Below are 20,316 nucleotides of genomic sequence, written 5' to 3'. Positions count from 1 at the left end.
AGCCACAAAAGACCCCAAATGGAAAGCGCAATCTTGAAAAAGAAAAATAAAGCTAGTGGTATCACAATTCTGGACTTTGAGTTGTATTACAAAGCTATAATAATCAAAACAGTATGGCACTGGCACAGAAATAGACACATTGATCAATGGAACAGTATAGGAACCCCAGAAACAAACCCATAATTATATGGTCAGTTAATCTTCGCAAAGGATGCAAGAATGTGCAATGGGAAAAAGACAGTCTCTTCAACAAATGGTGTTGGAAAAACTGGACCATGTTCTTACATTGTATACAAAAATAAACTAAAAATAGAGTAAGGACCTAAATGTAAGACCAGCAAAGTGTTAAATTCTAGAAGAGCACAGGCAGTAAAGTCTCTGACATTAGCTTTTTTTCCTTAGATATGTCTAGAAAATATGCCTGACATTGGGCAACATTTTTCTAGATACATCTGAGGCAAGGGAAACAAAAGCAAAAATTAACTATTCGGGATTCATTAAGATAAAAAGCTTCTGCACAGCAAAGGAAACAATCAGCAAACTAAAGGCAGCCTACGGAGTGGGAGAAGATATTTGCAAATGACATATCCAATAAAGGGTTAGTATCCAGAATTTATAAAGAATTTCTATAATTCAACACCAGAAAAACACAAATAATCCAATTAAAAATGGGCAGAAGACATGAATATACATCCTTCCACAGAAAGATGCTCAGTATCACTGATCATCAGGGAAATGCACAGTGAAACTACAATGAGATGTCATCTCACACCTGTCAGAATGGCTAAAATGAAAAACACAAACAAGTGTTGGTGAGGATGTGGGGGAAAAAAGGAACCCTTGTGTACTGTTGATGGAATTGCAAACTGGTGCAGCCACTGTGACAATATGGTGGTTCTGCAGAAAATTGAAAACAGAATTACCATATGATCCAGTAATCACACTACTGGGTATTTACACAAAGAGTACAAAAACACTAATTCAAAAGGATATGTGCACCCCTGTGTTTATCACAGCATTATTTACAATAGCCAAATTATGGAAGCATCCCAAGTGTCCATTGATAGATGAGTGAATAAAGAAGATGTATATGTACATATGTACTATAGAATATTATTCAACCAAAAAAAGAACAAAATCTTGCCATTTGCAACAATGTGGATGGAACTAGAAAGTATAATGTTATGTGAAGTAAGTCAGTCAGAGAAAGGCAAATACCATATGATTTCATTCATATGTGGAATTTAATAAGTAAAACAAAGGCAAAAAGACAAACCAAAAACCAGACTCTTTTTTTAATAATTTTTTATTTTTAAATTTTCTTTTAAGTGTACCAGAATTCATCGTTTATGCACCACACCCAGTGCTCCATGCAATACATGCCCTCCATAATACCCACCACCAGGCTCACCCAACTTCCTATCCCCCCACCCCTTCAAAAACCCTCAGATTGTTTTTCAGAGTTCACAGTCTCTCATGGTTCATCTCCCCCTCCAATTTCCCCCAACTCCCTTCTCCTCTCTATCTCCCCATGTCCTCCGTATTATTTATTATGCTCCACAAATAAGTGAAACCATATGATAATTGACTCTCTCTGCTTCACTTATTTCACTCAGCATAATCTCTTCCAGTCCCGTCCATGTTGATACAAAAGTTGGGTATTCATCCTTTCTGATGGAGGCATAATACTCCGTAGTGTATATGGACCACATCTTCCTTATCCATTCATCCGTTGAAGGGCATCTTGGTTCTTTCCACAGTTAGCAACCGTCACCATTGCTACTATGAACATTGGGGTACAGATGGCCCTTCTTTTCACTACATCTGTATCTTTGGGGTAAATACCCAGTAGTGCAATTGCAGGGTCATCGGGAAGCTCTATTTTTAATTTCTTAAGGAATCTCCACACTGTTTTCCAAAGTGGCTGTACCAACTTGCATTCCCACCAGCAGTGTAAGAGGATTCCCCTTTCTCTACATCTTCTCCAACACACGTTGTTTACTGTCTTGTTAATTTTGGCCATTCTAACTGGTGTAAGTTGGTATCTCAATGTGGTTTTGATTTGAAACTCCCTGATGGCTAGTGGTAATGAACATTTTTTCATGTGTCTGTTAGCCAATTGTATGTCTTCATTGGAGAAGTGTCTATTCATATCTTCTGCCCATTTTTTGACATGATAATCTGTTTTGTGTGTGTTGAGTTTGAGAAGTTCTTTATAGATCCTGGATGTCAGCGTTTTGTCTGTACTGTCATTTGCAAATATCTTCTCCCATTCCGTGGGTTGCCTCTTTAAAAAACAGACTCTTAACTGTAGAGAACGAATAGGTGGTTACCAAAGAGTAGGTAGATGGGGGATGGGTGAAATAGGTGAAGGGGATTAAGAGTACACTTATTCTGATGACCACTGAGTAATATATAGAATTGTTTAATCACTATATTGTATACCTAAAACTAATATAACACTGTATATTAACTCTACTGGAATTTTAAAGAAGTGTCTCAATTATTAAGATGTTACATTTGAGTTATCTAAAATATATCATATTCTTCAGTCATTCCAGGGAGATCAGGTAGTTTTTAATTATTAGGAATGATGTATTTTTTTTCCTGTTGTTCATCATTTGAATAGCTTAATGTTTATTTAAATTCCCTATGTTATGCATAGGTATTTATATAACATGTAGTTCCTGCCCTTAAGAATGAGAATGTATAACAGTAGTTCTGAAACTTCAGTGTCTATAAAGAGTTACTTGGGTTACCTGTTAAAATTTCATACTCTTGGAACCTACAATGGACTTACTGAATCAGGTTTACTAGAGGATGAAATCTGGAAGTCTTAACATCTAACAAGCTCCTTTATACCAACCACACTTGAAACTTGGGTCTAGAAAGTTTATTACCCATTATGCTGAGGGCTTGCTCTCAGAAGTTTTGGTTTACTTTATCACCACATTTATCTTTTATATTGTGTTTTGATCAGTAATGAATTAAAAATTGACTATGTAATAAGATGATTAAAAACATGCATCATACTGTGAAAATTCTTTTCAGTTTCCAGCAATGGTTCTCAATGAGGGAGGAGGGGAATTTTGCTCCTCGGGGTTGGTTATCTGGCAATGTCTGGAAACATTTTTGGTTGTTGTAGTTGAAGGTCGGGGTACAACTGGCATCTGGTGGGTGAAGATCAGGGATGCTGTTCAACATCCTACAATGTGCAGGACAACTCTAGACAGCAAAGAATTATCTGGGTCAAGATGTCACTATTGCCACTGTTGTAAAACCGTTGTTTAGAGTGATCTGTTTCCTCCGTATCATTGTTCTACAAATCTTGTTAATTATTTGTTGTACTAATCTTTTGAGAGTGTATTTATTTCTCTGTGGGCTTAGAGTCTGTGTTTGGTTTTCCATTTGTGACATACTCATTTTATGGCTCTTACCAGAATTATTTCAAATGTGCTACAAAACTAATGTTTGGCATTCTTTGTTCATAGGTATACTCAGGAAATTTTTTTCAGTATTTGCTGAATTCAGCCATGCTTTAAAGGCAAATCATGCATTTTTAGAATCCATGTTACTATTCCCTTCCTGGGAAAAGCAAGTTCAATATTTTTTAAGATTGTATTTACTTATTTATTAGAGCCAAGCACATGCATGTGAACAGGGACAAAGGAAGAGGGAGAGAATCTCAAGCCGACTCCCCGCTAAGCGTGGAGCCCAACATGGGGCTTGATCCCAATGACTCTGAGATCATGACCTGAGCTGAAATCAAGAGTCAGATACCTAACTGACTGAGCCACCCAGGTACCCCGAGTTTTGATGGTTTTTAAAAGTCTAACTACTAATCCTTTGTCAGATACATGGTTTGGAAATATTTCCTCCCACTCTGTAGCTTGTCTTTTCCTCCTCTTAACATGGTCTTTCCTAGAGAAAAAAAAAATTTATTTTGGTGAGGTTATCTTTTTTTTTCTTTTTTATGAATCATGCTTTTTGGCTTCAGGTCTAAGAACTCTTTCCCTACCCCAAGGTCCTGAGTGTTTTCTCCTAATTTTTTTCTGAAACAAATTTTTTTTTAATAAGCTGTATGCCCAGTGTGGGGCTTGAACTCACAATCCTGATATCAAAAGTCACATGCTCCACTGACTGAGCTGGCCAGGTCCCCCTTTTTCCTTTTTTTCTAAAATTTTCATAGTTTTCATTTTTATGTTTAAGTATGTGATCGAGTTTGACTTAATTTTTGTATAAAGTATGAAGTCTAGTTTGAGATTCCTATTTTTGACTATGGATGTCCAGTTGCTCCAGCACTATTTGTTGAAAAGACTAGCCTTGCTTTACTGAGTTTTTGCACCTTTATGAAAAATCAGTTGACTCTACTCAATATAGGTCTGTTTCTGTGCCATTGATCTATGAGTCTATTCTTTCATTTGTACCACTCTGCCTTGCTTACTATAGCTGTATAGTAAACCTTAAAATCAGGTAGAGTGATCCCCCCATTTTATTCTTTTTAAAAAATATTTATTTATTTATTTATTTACTTACTTACTTCTCAGAGAGAGAGAGAGCGGGAGAGCACAAGCAGGGGGAGCAGAAGGCAGAGGAAGAAGCAGGCTCCTGCTGAGCAAAGAGCCTCATGTAGGAATTCATCCCAGGAACCTGGGATCATGACCCAAGCCAAAGGCAGGTGTTTAACTGACTGAGCCACCCAGGTATCCCCTCCCATTATTATTCTTTGTTTTCAAGATTGTTTTAACTACTCCAGCTTCTTTATAGGTGTGTTTTGTTTTTATTTTGTTTTGGCTTTGAGACACAAAATCTTGTACAAAACTAACTGGTTTAGGGGCACCTGGGTGGCTCAGTCGTTAAGCGTCTGTCTGTCTTGGCTAAGGTCATGATTCCAGGGTCCGCGGATCGAGCCCCGCATCAGGCTCCAGGCTTGGCAGGAAGCCTGCTTCTCCCTCTCCCACTTCCCCTGTTTGTGTTCCCTCTCTTGCTGTGTCTCTCTCTGTCAAATGAATAAATAAAATCTGAAAAAAAAACTAACTGGTTTAACTCAACATTCTTTGGAATCTTTGGCAAATGAAAGGTTTTATGATTTTATATTTTATTTATTAGTATAAATAAGTAACTCACATCAACAGTGTGGTATCCGATTAAATCTCATCATGAAATAATAGAATTTTAAGAGTAATTATTATCAGGCCCAATTATCAGATTTTATTTTTAGGTTTCTCACATTTTCTGTGTACTTCTGCTTGTTAGTCTTGGTTTTACGTAAGTTGCCTAGTTAAAAGGAACTTCAAGGGGCGCCTGGGTGGCTCAGTGGGTTAAACCTCTGCCTGCGGCTCAGGTCATGGTCTCAGTGTCCTGGGATTGAGCCCCACATCAGGCTCTCTGCTCAGCAGGGAGCCTGCTTCCCCCTCTCTGCCTGCCTCTCTGCCTGCTTGTGATCTCTCTTTCTGTCAAATAACTTTTGTAGCAACATGGACGGGACTGGAAGAGATTATGCTGAGTGAAATAAGTCAAGCAGAGAGAGTCAATTATCATATGGTTTCACTTATTTGTGGAGCATAACAAATAGCATGGAGGACAAGGGGAGTTAGAGAGGAGAAGGGAGTTGAAGGAAATTGGAAGGGGAGGTGAACCATGAGAGACTATGGACTCTGAAAAACAATCTGAGGGGGCGCCTGGGTGGCTCAGTGGGTTAAGCCGCTGCCTTCGGCTCAGGTCATGATCTCAGGGTCCTGGGATCGAGTCCCGCATCGGGCTCTCTGCTCAGCAGGGAGCCTGCTTCCCTTCCCCTCTCTCTGCCTGCCTCTCTGTCTACTTGTGATCTCTCTCTCTGTCAAATAAATAAATAAAATCTTAAAAAAAAAAAAAAAACAATCTGAGGGTTTTGAAGGGGCAGGGGGTGGGAGGTTGGGGGAACCAGGTGGTGGGTATTAGAGAGGGCTCGGATTGCATGGAGCACTGGGTGTGGTGCAAAAACAATGAATACTGTTACGCTGAAAATAAATTAAAAAATAAATAAAAACTTGTCCTAATTAAAAAAAAAAAGGAACTTCAAATGCCATGCTGAGAACATTAACACCATGTTCCTCCCTTTTTTTCTTTTTTAGATGGTGTTATCAGAAAAGGTTAGTCAACTGATGGAATGGACCAATAAAAGACCTGTAATAAGAATGAATGGAGACAAGTTCCGTCGCCTTGTTAAAGCCCCACCAAGAAACTACTCCGTTATTGTCATGTTCACTGCTCTCCAACTTCACAGACAGTGTGTTGTGTGCAAGTATGAACTTTCAACTACACTTTAAAATTAAATAACATAAGATTTTAACTGTTTCTCAATCCCAGAATAACAAAATTAGTTCAGTGGGTACATAAACAATTATTGTGTGTGTCTTACTTAGGATGTCTGTAGTAGCACATACTGCCTCTTTTTATAGTCATTTCTTGGTTGCCCACATTAGTGGGCACAAAGTGGGAACAAAGAGCAAGGATAAAGTATTGTGATAGCCATGATAGGAATAACTTAAAAATTGAATAATCTTCGTAAAAATTGGTATCAACTTATATAAATGTATGCCAGTTGGATTGATGTAGTATTTTATTATTTGTCAGTGCTTTCAGTTTCGTACTCTTATTTTATACAATAACCCCAGAAGGTAAGTAATGCAAATATTCTCTCATTTATGAAGAGATAGGTTCCAGAATCTTTTACCTGGTGTACCCAAAGCTAGAGATACTTACTAATGCAATAATGGTAGCTACATCTAAATTTGGAATTACAAGATGTTTTTAGAAAATAAAGATGTATGATTTAGAGATATTTCCTTTTTTTCTAGATTATTCTGAGTGATTAAAAACCTTGGAAATGGAGACTAATCCCACTTAAACTTTCATCAAACATTGGTTTATTGATTTTATTTTACTGTTTCTAAATGATCTTGGGAAAAAAGATTGATATTTCTTTCTTTTTTTATTATTATTATTTTTTTTTAAATTTATTTTCAGCATAACAGTATTCATTGTTTTTTGTACCACACCCAGTGCTCCATGCAATCCGTGCCCTCTCTAATACCCACCACCTGGTTCTTTTAACAAAAAGACTATATTTATTTTTTTTAAGATTTTATTTATTTATTTGTCAGAGAGTATGAGAATGAGCACAAGCAGGGGAAAAAGCTGGTGGAGGGAGAAGCAGGCTCCCCACTGAGCAAGAAGCCTGATATGGAATTCGATCCCAGGACTCTAGGATCATAACCTGAGCTGAAGGCAGACACTTAACCAGCTGATCCACCCAGGCATTCCAGGATATATTTCTTTAAACAAAATTAAAAATAGTGGGTACTAAAATGTAGGTTAGCTTTTGCTTTTTGTGTTTTTTTTTAACTTATATTTTTATTTTATTTTATTTTATTTTAAGATTTTATTTATTTATTTCACAGAGAGAGATCACAAGTAGGCAGAGAGGCAGGCAGAGAGATAGATAGAGGAGGAAGCAGGTTCTCCTTTGAGCAGAGAGCCCGATGCGGGACTCGATCCCAGGACCCTGAGATCATGACCTGAGCCGAAGGCAGAGGCTTAACCCACTGAGCCACCCAGGTGCCCCTTTAACTTATATTTTTAGATCAATATGTGTGATCTGGGAATTCATGTTAAATAAAATGACAGAGCTACCCTGTGAAGAACTTATTTAATAAACTCTTGAAGGCTTTCCAAATTCTGACAGCCTGTGGGTCCATGTGAAGGATTAGGCAATTTTTTTTAGAATATGCATTATGCTACCCCAAGACTTGCCAACTTTTCTTAAAGGATTTTCCCCCAGAGGTAGGAGATAGTCAAGGTATTTGATCCCAGAGTACTTATTTTTGGGTACATATGTTGGATAGTAGGTATTAATTATGCATAAACTTAAAATCTGGAATCACTCTTAATTTAGTCATTTCACTCAGCAATCAGGAGTATACAAAATCTTAGGGAACAAACACAAACTTCTTCATAATTCTGTACTAAATGCAAATTAATGACATTCTTATTAAACTAAGTTTTTATTAGTATCTTTCTATAAGACCAAATTTAAAATTAGCTCACATTTTCCTAACTCATTCAAAAAATAAAAATTAACAGCAATGTGTATAATACTATATATTTGGTGCTATCAGGATGAGAAGTATAAGATATCCTACCCTTATCATTGGCTAGGAAAATGAGTTCCACATGTGAAAATTTAGCTTGCAATATAGGGCAACTTATAATTAAGTACCAAATGGATTATGTGCATAATAAATAATACAGAGGGGTGCCTGGATGGCTCAGTGGGTTAAAGCCCCTGCCTTCGGCTCAGGTCATGATCCCAGGGTCCTGAGACTGAGCCCCGAAATTGGGATCTCTGCTCAGCGGGAAGCCTTTTTCCTCTATTCTCTGCCTCTGCCTGCCTCTCTGCCTACTTGTGATCTCTGTCTGTCAAATAAATAAATAAAATCTTTAAAAAATAAATACTACAGAATTTTAGGAAGGACATATAACAGGAAGATTGGGTTGGTCTAATGGAGAAGAAGGGATTTGTATTAGGGCTAGATAGATGGATCAGATTTAGATAGAAGCAGGATATTTTGGTTAGAAGTAAAGATAAGTGCAGGGGTACAGAGATAGTGGTAAATAAAGTGCCAGAATTAAGATATCATGCTTTATATTGATAAGTAGTAAGGCTACTAAAAGTTAGATGCCTTATTGGAACTGGATGATAAAGAACCTTGAATAACCAGTGAAAAGCTTTGGAGACTGTTCTGAAGGTAGTAGAAAAGCAACAGTGGAGAAGAGTAGGAGTTTCAGGAAGATAGTAATTTAGGAAGACTGATGTATATTGTAGTGTAAGAAGGATTGGAAGAGGAGAAACTAGAGTCAACGTTTTATACTGTAATGTCTGATATTAAGGATCTGACTTTAGCTGATAGCAATGAAAATAAATGGGAACGGATTGAGTGAAAAGGTAATCACAAATGAAGAATTATCACATCTTGGAAACTGAAAGTATATGGGCAATAAGGGAAAAGTCAAATATGACTTGAGGTTTTAATTAATCTCAATTCCCTAGATCCTTGTTATCTTTCACCCTAATAATTCATCTGACTCTATTTTTATTTACTAAATAATGTCATGTTAGATTTATAAAATGGATTACTATTATAGTATACTTTCTCTGGAAAGACTTCAACCTTGTCTTTGAACCCTTAAAAGTAATTTAGGGTGTTAAAAATTGTTGTACAGACAATTAGCTAGATTTTTCCAATGACTGCCTAAAGACCTCTGAGATAAGAAACAAGCACAATGTATGAAGCTGAATCAAATAACCACTTTCTATTGAAATTCCCAAAACTTAGGATAAGGCTTCTCTTATGCCAAAACAATGGCAATATTTTCCAAGGTTTGTCCTGACCCTGTCAGCAGAACCTGACTGATGTTTGTCTCTCTCTCTCTCTCTCTCCCTCTCTCCCTCTCTCTGTGTCTCTGTCTGTCTGTCTCTCTCTCAAAAATATTTCTCCCATTGCAAGAACTGCTATTGCTTCTTTGGCTCTGTTCATTTAAAAATGTTCATTTAAAAATAATGGTTTTTTAAAAATTTTTAATGTATTTTTAAAGTATTTTTAAAATAATGTATTATTATTTTTAAATAATGTTTAAAAAATGTTCATTTTAAAATATATCGGGGTGCCTGGGTGGCTCGGTTGTTGGGCATCTGCCTTTGGCTTAGGTCAGTATCCCAGGGTCCTGGGATTGAGCCCTACATCTGGCTTCCTGCTTGGAGGGAGGCCTGCTTCCTCCTCTCCAATTCCCCCTACTTGTGTTTCCTCTCTCACTGTGTCTCTCTCTGTCAAATAAATAAAATCTTTTAAAAAGTTTTATATGTTATCTTCACATATCTGATTTTATCCAGGCAAGCTGATGAAGAATTCCAGATCCTGGCAAACTCCTGGCGATACTCCAGTGCATTTACCAACAGGATATTTTTTGCTATGGTGGATTTTGATGAAGGCTCTGATGTATTTCAGATGGTAAGATCTTTGGCTTACGTTATTAAGTAGGGATAAGTTAACTGTAGATAAAGTGGAATATATCTTTTTCAATAGACAGAAGTTTTATTTATATATTCCTTGTTATCTAAGTATACTGGGTATATAATGTTATATTGCTTTCAGGTGTACAACATAGTGATTTGACAGTTCCATTCATTACTTAGGGCTCAACATAAGGGTAATCACTGTCCATTACCACACAATGTTATTGCAATATTATTGACTATATACCCTATGTTATACTTGACGTTTCTGTGACTTCCTTATTTTATAACCAGAAGTTTGTTCCTCTTAATCCCCTTCACCTATTTTGCCCATCTCCACTTCCCTCTGACAATCAACCATGTTTGTTCTCTGTTTTTCTGAGTCTATTTGTTTGTATGTTTTTTTTTAAAGATTTTATTTATTTATTTGACAGAGAGAGATCATAAGTAGGCAGAGAGGCAGGCAGAGAGAGAGAGGAGGAAGCAGGCTCCTCGCCAAGCAGAGAGCCCAATGCGGGGCTCAATCCCAGGACCCTGAGATCATGACCTGAGCCGAAAGCAGAGGCTTAACCCACTGAGCCACCCAGGTGCCCCTGTTTGTATGTTTTTTAGATTCCACATGTAAGTGAAATCATATGGTATTTGTCCTTCTCTGTCTTATTTCACTTAGCAAAATACCCTCTAGGTCCAGCCATGTTGTCATAAATGGCAAAATTTCATTCCTTTTTATGGCTGAGTGATAGAGTGTGTGTGTTTGTGTCTGTGTGTGTGTGTGTGTGTGTGTGTGTGTGTGTACATATTTTAGCTATTATAGATGTCTCTGCAATAAGTAAGAATTTGTATATCTTTTCTAGTTCACGTTTTCATTTTCTTTGGGTAAATACTCAATAGTGACATTTCTGGATCATGTGATCCATTTTTAATGTTTTGAGGATTCATATTGCTTTCCATACTGGTTGCACCAATTTACATTTCCACCAATAGTGCACAGGGGTTCTCTTTTTTTCACATCTTCGCCAACACTTGTTATTTCTTGTCTTTTTGTTTTGAGCCATCCTGACAGGTGTGAGGGGATATCTCATTGTTTTGATTTGCATTTCTCTGATGATTAGTGATGTTGAGCATCTTTTCACATGTCTATTGGCCATCTACATGTCTTTGGAAAAAACTATTCAGGTTCTCTACCCATTTAAAAAAATTTTTTTTAAAGATTTTATTTATTTATTTGACAGAGAGGGACAGTGAGAAAGGGAACACAAGCAGGGGGCATGGGAGAGGGAGAAGCAGGGAGCCCAATGTGGGGCTCGATCCCAGGACCCTGGGATCATGACCTGGGCTGAAATCAGATGCTTAACGACTGAGCCACCCAGGCGCCCCCTCTGCCCATTTTTAAATTGGATTGTTTGGTTCTTTTTGGTGTTGAGTTATGTATGTTCTTGATATATTTTGGATAGTAAACTCTTATTGGATATGTCATTTGCAAATATCTTCTCCTATACAGTAGGTTGCCTTTTCATTTTGTTGGTGTCTTTCAGTATGCGAAAGCTTTTAATTTTGGTGTAGTCCCAGTAGTTTATTTTTTACTTAATTTCCCCTGCCTGAAGAGACATATGCATAAATATGCTTTGGGAGCCAATGTCCAAGAAATTACTGTGTATGTTTTCCTTTAGATTTATGGTTTCATGTCTTACATTTAGGTCTTTAATCCATTTTAAGTTTATTTTCGTATATGGTGTAAGGAAGTGGTCTAGTTTTATTCTTTTCATGTAGCTGTCCACTTTTACCAACACAGTTTGTTGAAGAGACCATCTTCTCCCCTTTGTATCTTCGAGCCTCCTCTGTCTTGACTCATTGACTATATAAGTGTAGGTTTATTTCTGGGCTCTCTATTCTCTTCCATTGATCTTTGTGTCTAGATTTGTGCTAGTACGTACTACATAATGTTTTGATTACCTAGCCTGGTAGTATAGCTTGAAATCTGGGATTGTGATATATCCAGCTTTGTTCTTCTTTCTCAAGATTGATTTGGCTGTTTGGGGTCTTTTGTGGTTCCATACAAATTTCAGGAGTATTTGTTCTAGTTCTGTGGTAAATACTGTTGGTATTTTGATATGGTTTACATTGAATCTGTAGATTTCTTTGGGTATTATGGACATTTTAACAATACTCTTCCAATCAATGAGCATGGTATATTTTTCCATTTGTTTGTGTTGTCCTCAATTTCTTTCACCAATATATTATAGTTTTCAGAGTAAAGGTCTTTCACCTCCTTGGTTATATTTATTCCTAGGTATTTTATTCTTTTTGGTAAATTGTAAATGGAATTATTTTCATAATTTTTCTTTTTGCTACTTAGCTATTAGTGTATAGATATGCAGCAGATTTCTATATATGAATTTTGTATTCCATAGTATCACTGATTTCATTTACTAGTACTAATATATTTTTGGTGGAATCTTTAAGTTTTTCTATATATAGTATCCTGTCCTCTGCAAATAGTGACAGTTTGACTTCTTCCTTACCAATTTGGATATCTTTCATTTCTTTTTTTAAGTTTTTATTTATTTATTTTTGCAAGAGAGAGAGAGCATGCACACAATGAGTGAGGGAGGAGGGGCAGAGGGAGAAGCAGACTCTCCACTGAGCAGGAAGCCTGATGTGGAACTTGGTCTCAGGACCCTGAAATCATGACCCAAGCCAAAGGCAGACCCTTAATTGACTGAGCCACCAAGGTGCCCTGGATATCTTTTATTTCTTTTTCATGCCTGATTGCTGTGGCTGGGACTTCCAGTACTATGTTGAATAAAAGTGACAAGAATGCATATCTGTAACTTGTTGCTGATCTTAGAAGAAAAGCTTTTAGTGTTTCACCATTGAATATGTTTGCTGTGGGTTTTTCATATATGGCCTTTATTATGTGGAGATATGCTTTCTCTAAAGCCACTTTGCAGAGAGTTTCTATTGTGAACAGATGTATATTGTCAGATGCTTTTTTATCACACACAGTTTTTAATCCATCCTTTTGTTAATATGATATATTACATCAATTGATTTGTGAATATGGAATCATCTTTGCATCCCTAGAATAAATACCAGTTGATTGTGGTTAATGATCCTTTTATAGTATTTTTGAATTCAGTTTAGTAATATTTTTTTAAAGATTTTATTTATTTGACAGACAGAGAACACAAGTAGGCAGAGAGGCAGGCAGAGAGAGAGAGAGAGAGAGAGGAAGGGAAGCAGGCTCCCCGCTGAGTAGAGAGCCTGATGTGGGGCTTGATCCCAGGACCCCGAGAATGACCTGAGCCGACGGCAGAGGCTTAACCCACTAAGCCACCCAGGTGCCACTCAGTTTGGTAATATTTTGTTGAAGACTTTTGTGTCTGTGTTTATCAGAGATACTGGCCCATTGTTTTCTTTATTGTAGTGTCTTTAATCTGGTTTTGGTTCACGGTGATGCTGGCCTCATAGAGTAAGTAAATTTGGAAGTTTTCCTTCCTCTTCTATTTTTTAGGATATTTTAAGAATAGGTATTAATGCTTCTTTGAATGTTTGCTGTAAAATTTACCTATCTGGTCCTGGATTTCTTTTTGTTAGGAGGGAATTTTTAAAAGGTTTTATTTATTTGAGAGAGAGAAAGAGAACATGCATGCACAAGCGGGGTGTGGGGGTGTTGAGCAGAGGTAGAGGGAGAAGCAGACTCAGTTGAGCAGGGAGTCCAACGTGGGGCTCAATCCCAGTACTGCAGGATCATGACCTGAGCGGAAGGCAGCCATTTTAACCAACTGAGCTACCCAGGTGCCCCTATTAGGAGCGTTTTTTTGGATGACCATTTTAATTTCATTATTAGCAATGAGTCTGTTCAAATTTTCTATTTTTTCCTGATGCACTTTGGAGATTGTACATTTCTATGAATTTATCAGTTTCTTCTTTGGTTGTCCAAGTTATTGACCTATAATATTCAATAATATTCTCTTGTAATCCTTTGTATTTCTGTGGTGTTGGTTTTTATTTCTCCTTTTTCATTTCTGATTTTATATATATGTATCCTCTCTTTTTGTGTTGATTACTCTGATAAAGGTTTATCACATTTTTTCATCTTTTCAGAGAACCAGATCTTGGTTTCATTAATCTTTTTTTTAAACATTATTTATTTAACACAGAGAAAGAGATCACAAGTAGGCAGGCAGCGAGAGGAAAGCAGGCTGCCTGCTGAGTAGAGAGTCTGATGTGGGGCTTCATCCCAGGACCCTGAAGGCAGAGCTGAAGGCAGAGAGCTTCCCACTGAGCTGCCCAGGTGCCCCTCATTGATCTTTTCTATTGTCTTTTTTAGTCTTTATATCTTAATTTCTGCTCTAATTTTAATTATTTACTTTCTTCTAGTAACTTTGGGCTTTTGTTGCTCTTCTTTTTCTAGTTCCTTTAAATGAAGGTTAGATTAGGATTTTTTTGTTGTTGTTTCTTTAGGTAGGTTTCTATTGCTATTAGTTTCCCACTTAGAACTGCTTTTGCTATGTCCCAAAGATTTTGGACTGTTATTTTTCCATTTTCATTTGTCTCCATGCATTCTTCAATTTCCTTTTTGATGACTTTGTTGACCTACTGTGGCATTTTTTTTTTTTAGGTTCCATGTCTTTGCATTTTTTCTAGTTTTTTTCTTGTAATTAATTTCTAGTTTCATAGCATTTGTGATTGAAAAGATGCTTGAATATATACAATGGAATATTACTTAGCCATCAGATAGGATGAATAACCTACCATTTACATCAACATAGATGGAACTGGGGGGTATTATGCTGAGTGAAATAAGTCAATTAGAGAAAGACTGGAGTTATCATATAGTTTCACTCATATGTAGACTATACGGAATAGTGCAGAGGACAATAGGGGAAAGGAGGGAAAACTGGGAAGAAATCAGAGAGGGAGACAAACCATGAGAGACTCTTGACCAGGAAACATACTGAAGGTTGAAGAAAGGGACGTGGGTGAGGGGATGGGGTAACTGGGTGATTGGCATTAAGGAGGGCCTGTGATGTGATGGGTACTGGGTGTTATATGCAACTAAAGAATCATTGAACATTATATCGAAACTAATGATGTACTATATGTTGGCTAATTGAATTTAAATTTTTAAAAAAGATGCTTGATATTCTAATCGTCTTAAATTTTGACAGTTGTGTCTAGCATGATTTATTATCTGTTTAGGAGAATATTGAATGTGCACTTGAAAAGAATGTATATTTTGCTGGATTTTTCTTTGATAGAATGTTCTATATCTGTGTGTGAAGTCTATCTGTCTAATGTGTCATTCAAAGCTGCTGGCTTTTTATTGATTTTATGTCTGAGTGATCTATCCATTGATGTCAGTGGGATGTTAAAGTCCCCTACTATTATTGTATTACTGTGAATTTCTCCCTTTATATCTGTTAATGTTTGTTTCATTTATTTAGTTGTGCCTATGTTGGGTGCATATTTACAATTGTTAGGTTGATCTCTTTATCATTATGTAATGATGTAATTATGTAATGGCTCTTTTTACAGTCTTCTGTTTTAAGTCTATTTTCTCTGATTTAAGTACCTGGATTTTTTTTTTCCTGCTTCCATTTTCATGGAATATATTTCCCACTCACAAACTTTCATTCTGTTTGTGTCTTTATGTCTGAAATGAGTATCTTGTAGGCAGCACATAGACTGTTCTTGTTTTTTTTTTTTAATCTATTCACTTACCATGTTTTTTGATTAGAGCATTTAGTCCAGTTAAAGTAATTATGTATAGGTATGTACTTACTGCCATTTGTCAATTTTTTTCTGGTTGTTTGTGTACTTCTCCTTATTTTTGTCTTCTTTTCCCTTGTGGTTTGATGGATGTGTCTAGTGTTATGCTTGGATTATGATGTCCTGTTTTGCATTTTTTTAAAGTTTTTATGTAACCCTTGACTAATTTTTGTGGATTTAATTGATTTTACTTCTTTTGTGTTTTATCTCCCATGCTGGCTTTATAAGTGAGTAATCTACTGCCTTCACTATATTTTTGCTTTCATCATTGAAATTTCCTCATTTCATACTTTTCTTACTTCTAGTTATGGCTTTTTTTCACTTAAAGAATTACCTTATCATTTATCATAAGTTTGGCTTAATCATGATGAACCTCTTTAACTTTTTTTTACCTTAGAAATACTTTATCTTTTCTTCAATTCTGTTGATAATGTTGCCCAGTAGAGTATTTTAGGTTGTAGGTTTTTTCTTTAGCACTTTGAATCTATCATGCCACTCTCTTCTGGTCTGCAAAGTCTCTGATGAAAAATCAGCTGATAGCCTTATTGGGTTTCCCTAGTTTATAACTGTATAACTGTTTTTGTTTCTCTTGCTGCTTTAAAAATTCTCTATTATTAATTTCTGTCATTTTAATTATTATGTATCTTTGTGTAGACATGAATGTCTTTCCTGGACCTGGATGTCTTCCTTCCCCATATTAGAGAAGTTTTCAGCTATTATTTCTTCAAATAATTTCTCTGCCCCCTTCTCTCTTTCTTCTCTGTCTGGGATCCTTACAATGCAAATGCTACTACACTTGATGACATCATAGAGGTCCCTTAAGCTGTTCTTTTTCTTTTTTCTTTTTTTTTAAGATTTTATTTATGTATTTGACAGACAGAAATCATAAGTAGGCAGAGAGGCAGGCATGAGAGAGGAGGAAGCAGGCTCCCTGTGGAGCAGGAAGCCTAATATGGGGTTCGATCCCAGGACCCTGGGATCATGACCCGAGCTGAAGGCAGAGGCTTTAACCCACTGAGCCACCCAGGGCACCCCAAGCTGTTCTCTTTCTTAATTACTCTTATCTTTCTGCTGTTAAGTTTTGTTGCTTTCTATTACCCTGTCTTCCAGATTGCTGATCCATTCTTCTTTGTCTCCCAGTCTGCTGTTGATTTCCTCTAATGTGTTTTTTAATTCAGTTATTGTGGTTTTCAGCTCTCTCTGGTTCTTTTTTTTTAAGATTTTATTTATTTATTTGATAGAGAGAGATCACAAATAGGCAGAGAGGCAGGCAGAGAGAGAGGAGGAAGCAGGCTCCCCACCGAGCAGAGAGCCCCATGCGGGGCTCAATCCCAGGACCCTGAGATCATGACCTGAGCCAAAGGCAGAGGCTTTAACATGCTGAGTCACCCAGGTGCCCCGTGGTTCTTTTTTTTTTTTATCTCTTTCTTGAGATTCTCACTGAGTTCATCCACTCTTTTCTCAAGTCCAGTGAGTACATTCATGACCATTACTTTGAATTCTTCATCAGACATACTGTTTATGTCCTTTTTGTTTCACTTTTTTTCTGTGATTTTGCCTTGTTCTCTTAATTGGGACACATTCCTCTGTCTCTTCATTTTGTCTATTTCTCTGTGTTTGTTAATGTGTATTAGGTAGGTCAACTATGTCTCCTAGTCTTGAAAGTAGTAGCCTTGTGTTGAAGAAGCCTTATGGTGCCCTGTAGCGCAACCACCCCTGTTCACTGGAACCAGGTGTTTCTCTGTGTGAACTGCATGTGCCCTCCTGTTGTGGATGAGCTATGATGGCTGTGAGCATGCTGGTGGGCAGGGCTGGCCCTCAGCCCAATTGGATTCAGTGACCTCCTTCACCTACTGCAGCTGTAATGGGCAGGGATTCCTTTCCATACTGTTGAGAGGCCCTGCTGCAGTACTCACGGGCTTGCTGTTGGGTGGGTCTGACCCTAAGCCTGCTTGTCTATAGCTAGGTGCTGCAATAGCTTCAGATGCAGGGAAGGGCAAGGCTGCCTCTTGGTGCAGTCATCTAAGAGGCTCAGCTTTAGGAATTGCAGGGGTGCTGTTTTGTGTGGTTATCTCCTCCCCATCCCAGGGAAGGAGTCACTTTGGAGGGGTACCGGTTCCACCTGAGACTATCTGCCAGGTATAGTGGGGCAGGAGCCACTTTGGAGGGGCACCTGCTAAGGTGGGTGGGTTGAGTGGGGCAGGTCTACAGGCGAACACCAGGGCTGCGTGGGTGGCAGTAACAAGGTAGATGGAAAGTGTTTGAACTGGCTCCTGTAAGTGTTTGCCTATATAGGCTGGGGAGGGCAGTATAAATAGTGTCTGCCAGCACTTTTGTTCCCAAAGAAATCTGTAGATCCCTTCCCCTCCAGCACATATCCTAAAATTAGTGAATAAAATTCTATCATGTGTAACCCAGGTTCTTTTCAAACTGCTGCTTTTTTTATCTAATTAAAAAAATTATTATTATTAACATATATTATTTCTTTCAGGTGTACAGGTCTCTGATTCAACAGTCTTACACAATACACAGTGCTCCTCACAACACATACCCTCCCCAGTGTCCATCACCCAGCCACTCCATCCCTCCCACTCCACTCCACTCCAGCAACCCTCAGTTTGTTGCCTGAGATTAAGAGTCTCTTAGGGTTTGTCTCCATTTCTGGTTTCATCTTGTTTCATTTTTCCTCTATTCCCCTATGATCCTCTGCCTTGTTTCGCAAATTCCACATATGAGTGAGAGCGTATGATAATTCTCTTTATCTGATTGACTTATTTCACTTAGCGTAATACCCTCTAGTTCCATCCACACCACATCTTCTTTTTTTTTAATTCATTTGACAGAAATCACAACTAGGCAGAGAAGCAGGCAGAGAGAGAGGGGAGGAAGCAGGCTCCCCTCAGAGCAGAGAACCCAACCAGGGGCTCAATCCCAGGACGCTGAGATCATGACGTGAGCAGAAGGCAGAGGCTTAACCAATTGAGCCACCCAGGCGCCCCAACACACCACATCTTTATCTATTCATCTGCCGATGGACATCTGGACTCTTTTTTTGAAATTTAATTTAGTTTAATTTAATTTTTGTCTGTGTGTGTGTGTTCCAAAATTCATTGTTTATGCATCTCACCCAGTGCTCCATGCAATACGTGCCCTCCTTAATACCCAACACCAGGCTCACCCAACCCCCACCCCCCTCTCCTCCAAAACCTTCAGTTTGTTTCTCAGAGTTCACAGTCTCTCATGGTTTGTCTCCCCCTCTGATTTCCCCCACTTCACTTCTCCTCTCCATCTCCCAATGTCCTCCATGTTATTCCTTATGCTCCACAACTAAGTGAAACCATATGATAATTGACTCTCTTTGCTTGACTTATTTCACTCAGCATAATCTCCTCCAGTCCCGTCCATGTTGATAGAGAAGTTGAGTATTCATCCTTTCTGATTGAGGCATAATACTCCATTGTATGTATGGACCATATCCTCCTTTTTTTTTTAAAGATTTCATTTATTTGACAGAGAGAGAGAAATCACAAGTAGGCAGAGAGGCAGGCAGAGAGAGAGGAGGAAGCAGGCTCCCTACAGAGCAGAGAGCCTGATGCGGGGCTCGATCCCAGGACCCCGGGATCATGACCCGAGCTGAAGGCAGAGGCTTTAACCCACTGAGCCACCCAGGCGCCCCAGACCATATCCTCTTTATCCATTCGTCTGTTGAAGGGCATCTTGGTTCTTTCCACACTTTGGCATCTGTGGCCATTGCTGCTATGAACATTGGGGTACAGATGACCCTTCTTTTCACTACATCTGTATTTTTGGGGTAAATACCCAGTAGTCCAATTGCAGGGTCATAGGGTAGCTCTGTTTTTAATTTCTTAAAGAATTTCCACATTGTTTTCCAAAATGGCTGCACCAACATGCATTCCTACTAACAGTGGAAGAGGGTTCCCCTTTCTCCACATCCTTTCCAACTGTTGTTTACGGTCTTGTTGATTTTGGCCATTCTCACTGGTGTAAAGTGGTATCTCAATGTGGTTTTGATTTGAATCTCTGTGATGGCTAATGATGATGAACATTTTTTCATGTGTCTTTTAACCTTCTGTATGTCTTCTTTGGAGAAGTGTCTGTTCATGTCTTCTGCCCATTTTTTGATGTGATTATCTGTTTTGTGTGTGTTGAGTTTGAGGAGTTCTTTATAGATCTTGGATAACAGCCCTTTGTCTGTAGTGTCATTTGGGAATATCTTCTCCCATTCCGTGGGTTGCCTCTTTGTTTTGTTGACTGTTTCCTTGCTGTGCAGAAACTTTCAATCTTGTTGAAGTCCCAAAAGTTCATTTTTGCTTTTGTTTCCTTTGCCTTTGGGGACATTTCTTGAAAGAAGTTTTGTGGCCAGTGTCAAAGAGATTAGTGCCTATGTTCCTCTCTAGGATTTTGATAGATTCCTGCCTCATGTTGAGGTCCTTTATCCATTTTGAGTTTATCTTTGTGTATGGTGT

At 38.0% G+C, this 20,316-nt stretch overlaps 1 protein-coding gene across 2 annotated transcripts in view; it reads left to right on the top strand.

The window, feature by feature from the left end:
- Positions 1–20,316, top strand: part of MAGT1 (magnesium transporter 1) — an 89,020-nt gene that overhangs the window by 18,928 nt on the left and 49,776 nt on the right. For both annotated transcript variants that reach the window (XM_047715802.1, XM_047715801.1), the window contains 2 exons: positions 6,114–6,283; positions 9,932–10,049. In XM_047715802.1, coding sequence (XP_047571758.1) covers positions 6,114–6,283; positions 9,932–10,049 — 288 coding nt within the window. The remainder of the gene's footprint in view (positions 1–6,113; positions 6,284–9,931; positions 10,050–20,316) is intronic.

This window comes from Lutra lutra, chromosome X (genome assembly GCF_902655055.1).
Source record: "Lutra lutra chromosome X, mLutLut1.2, whole genome shotgun sequence".
In the NCBI taxonomy this organism is placed as follows: Eukaryota; Metazoa; Chordata; class Mammalia; order Carnivora; family Mustelidae; genus Lutra; species Lutra lutra.
The sequence above is the reverse complement of the archived record's forward strand: the minus strand, read 5'-3'. Positions and strand labels throughout refer to the sequence as shown.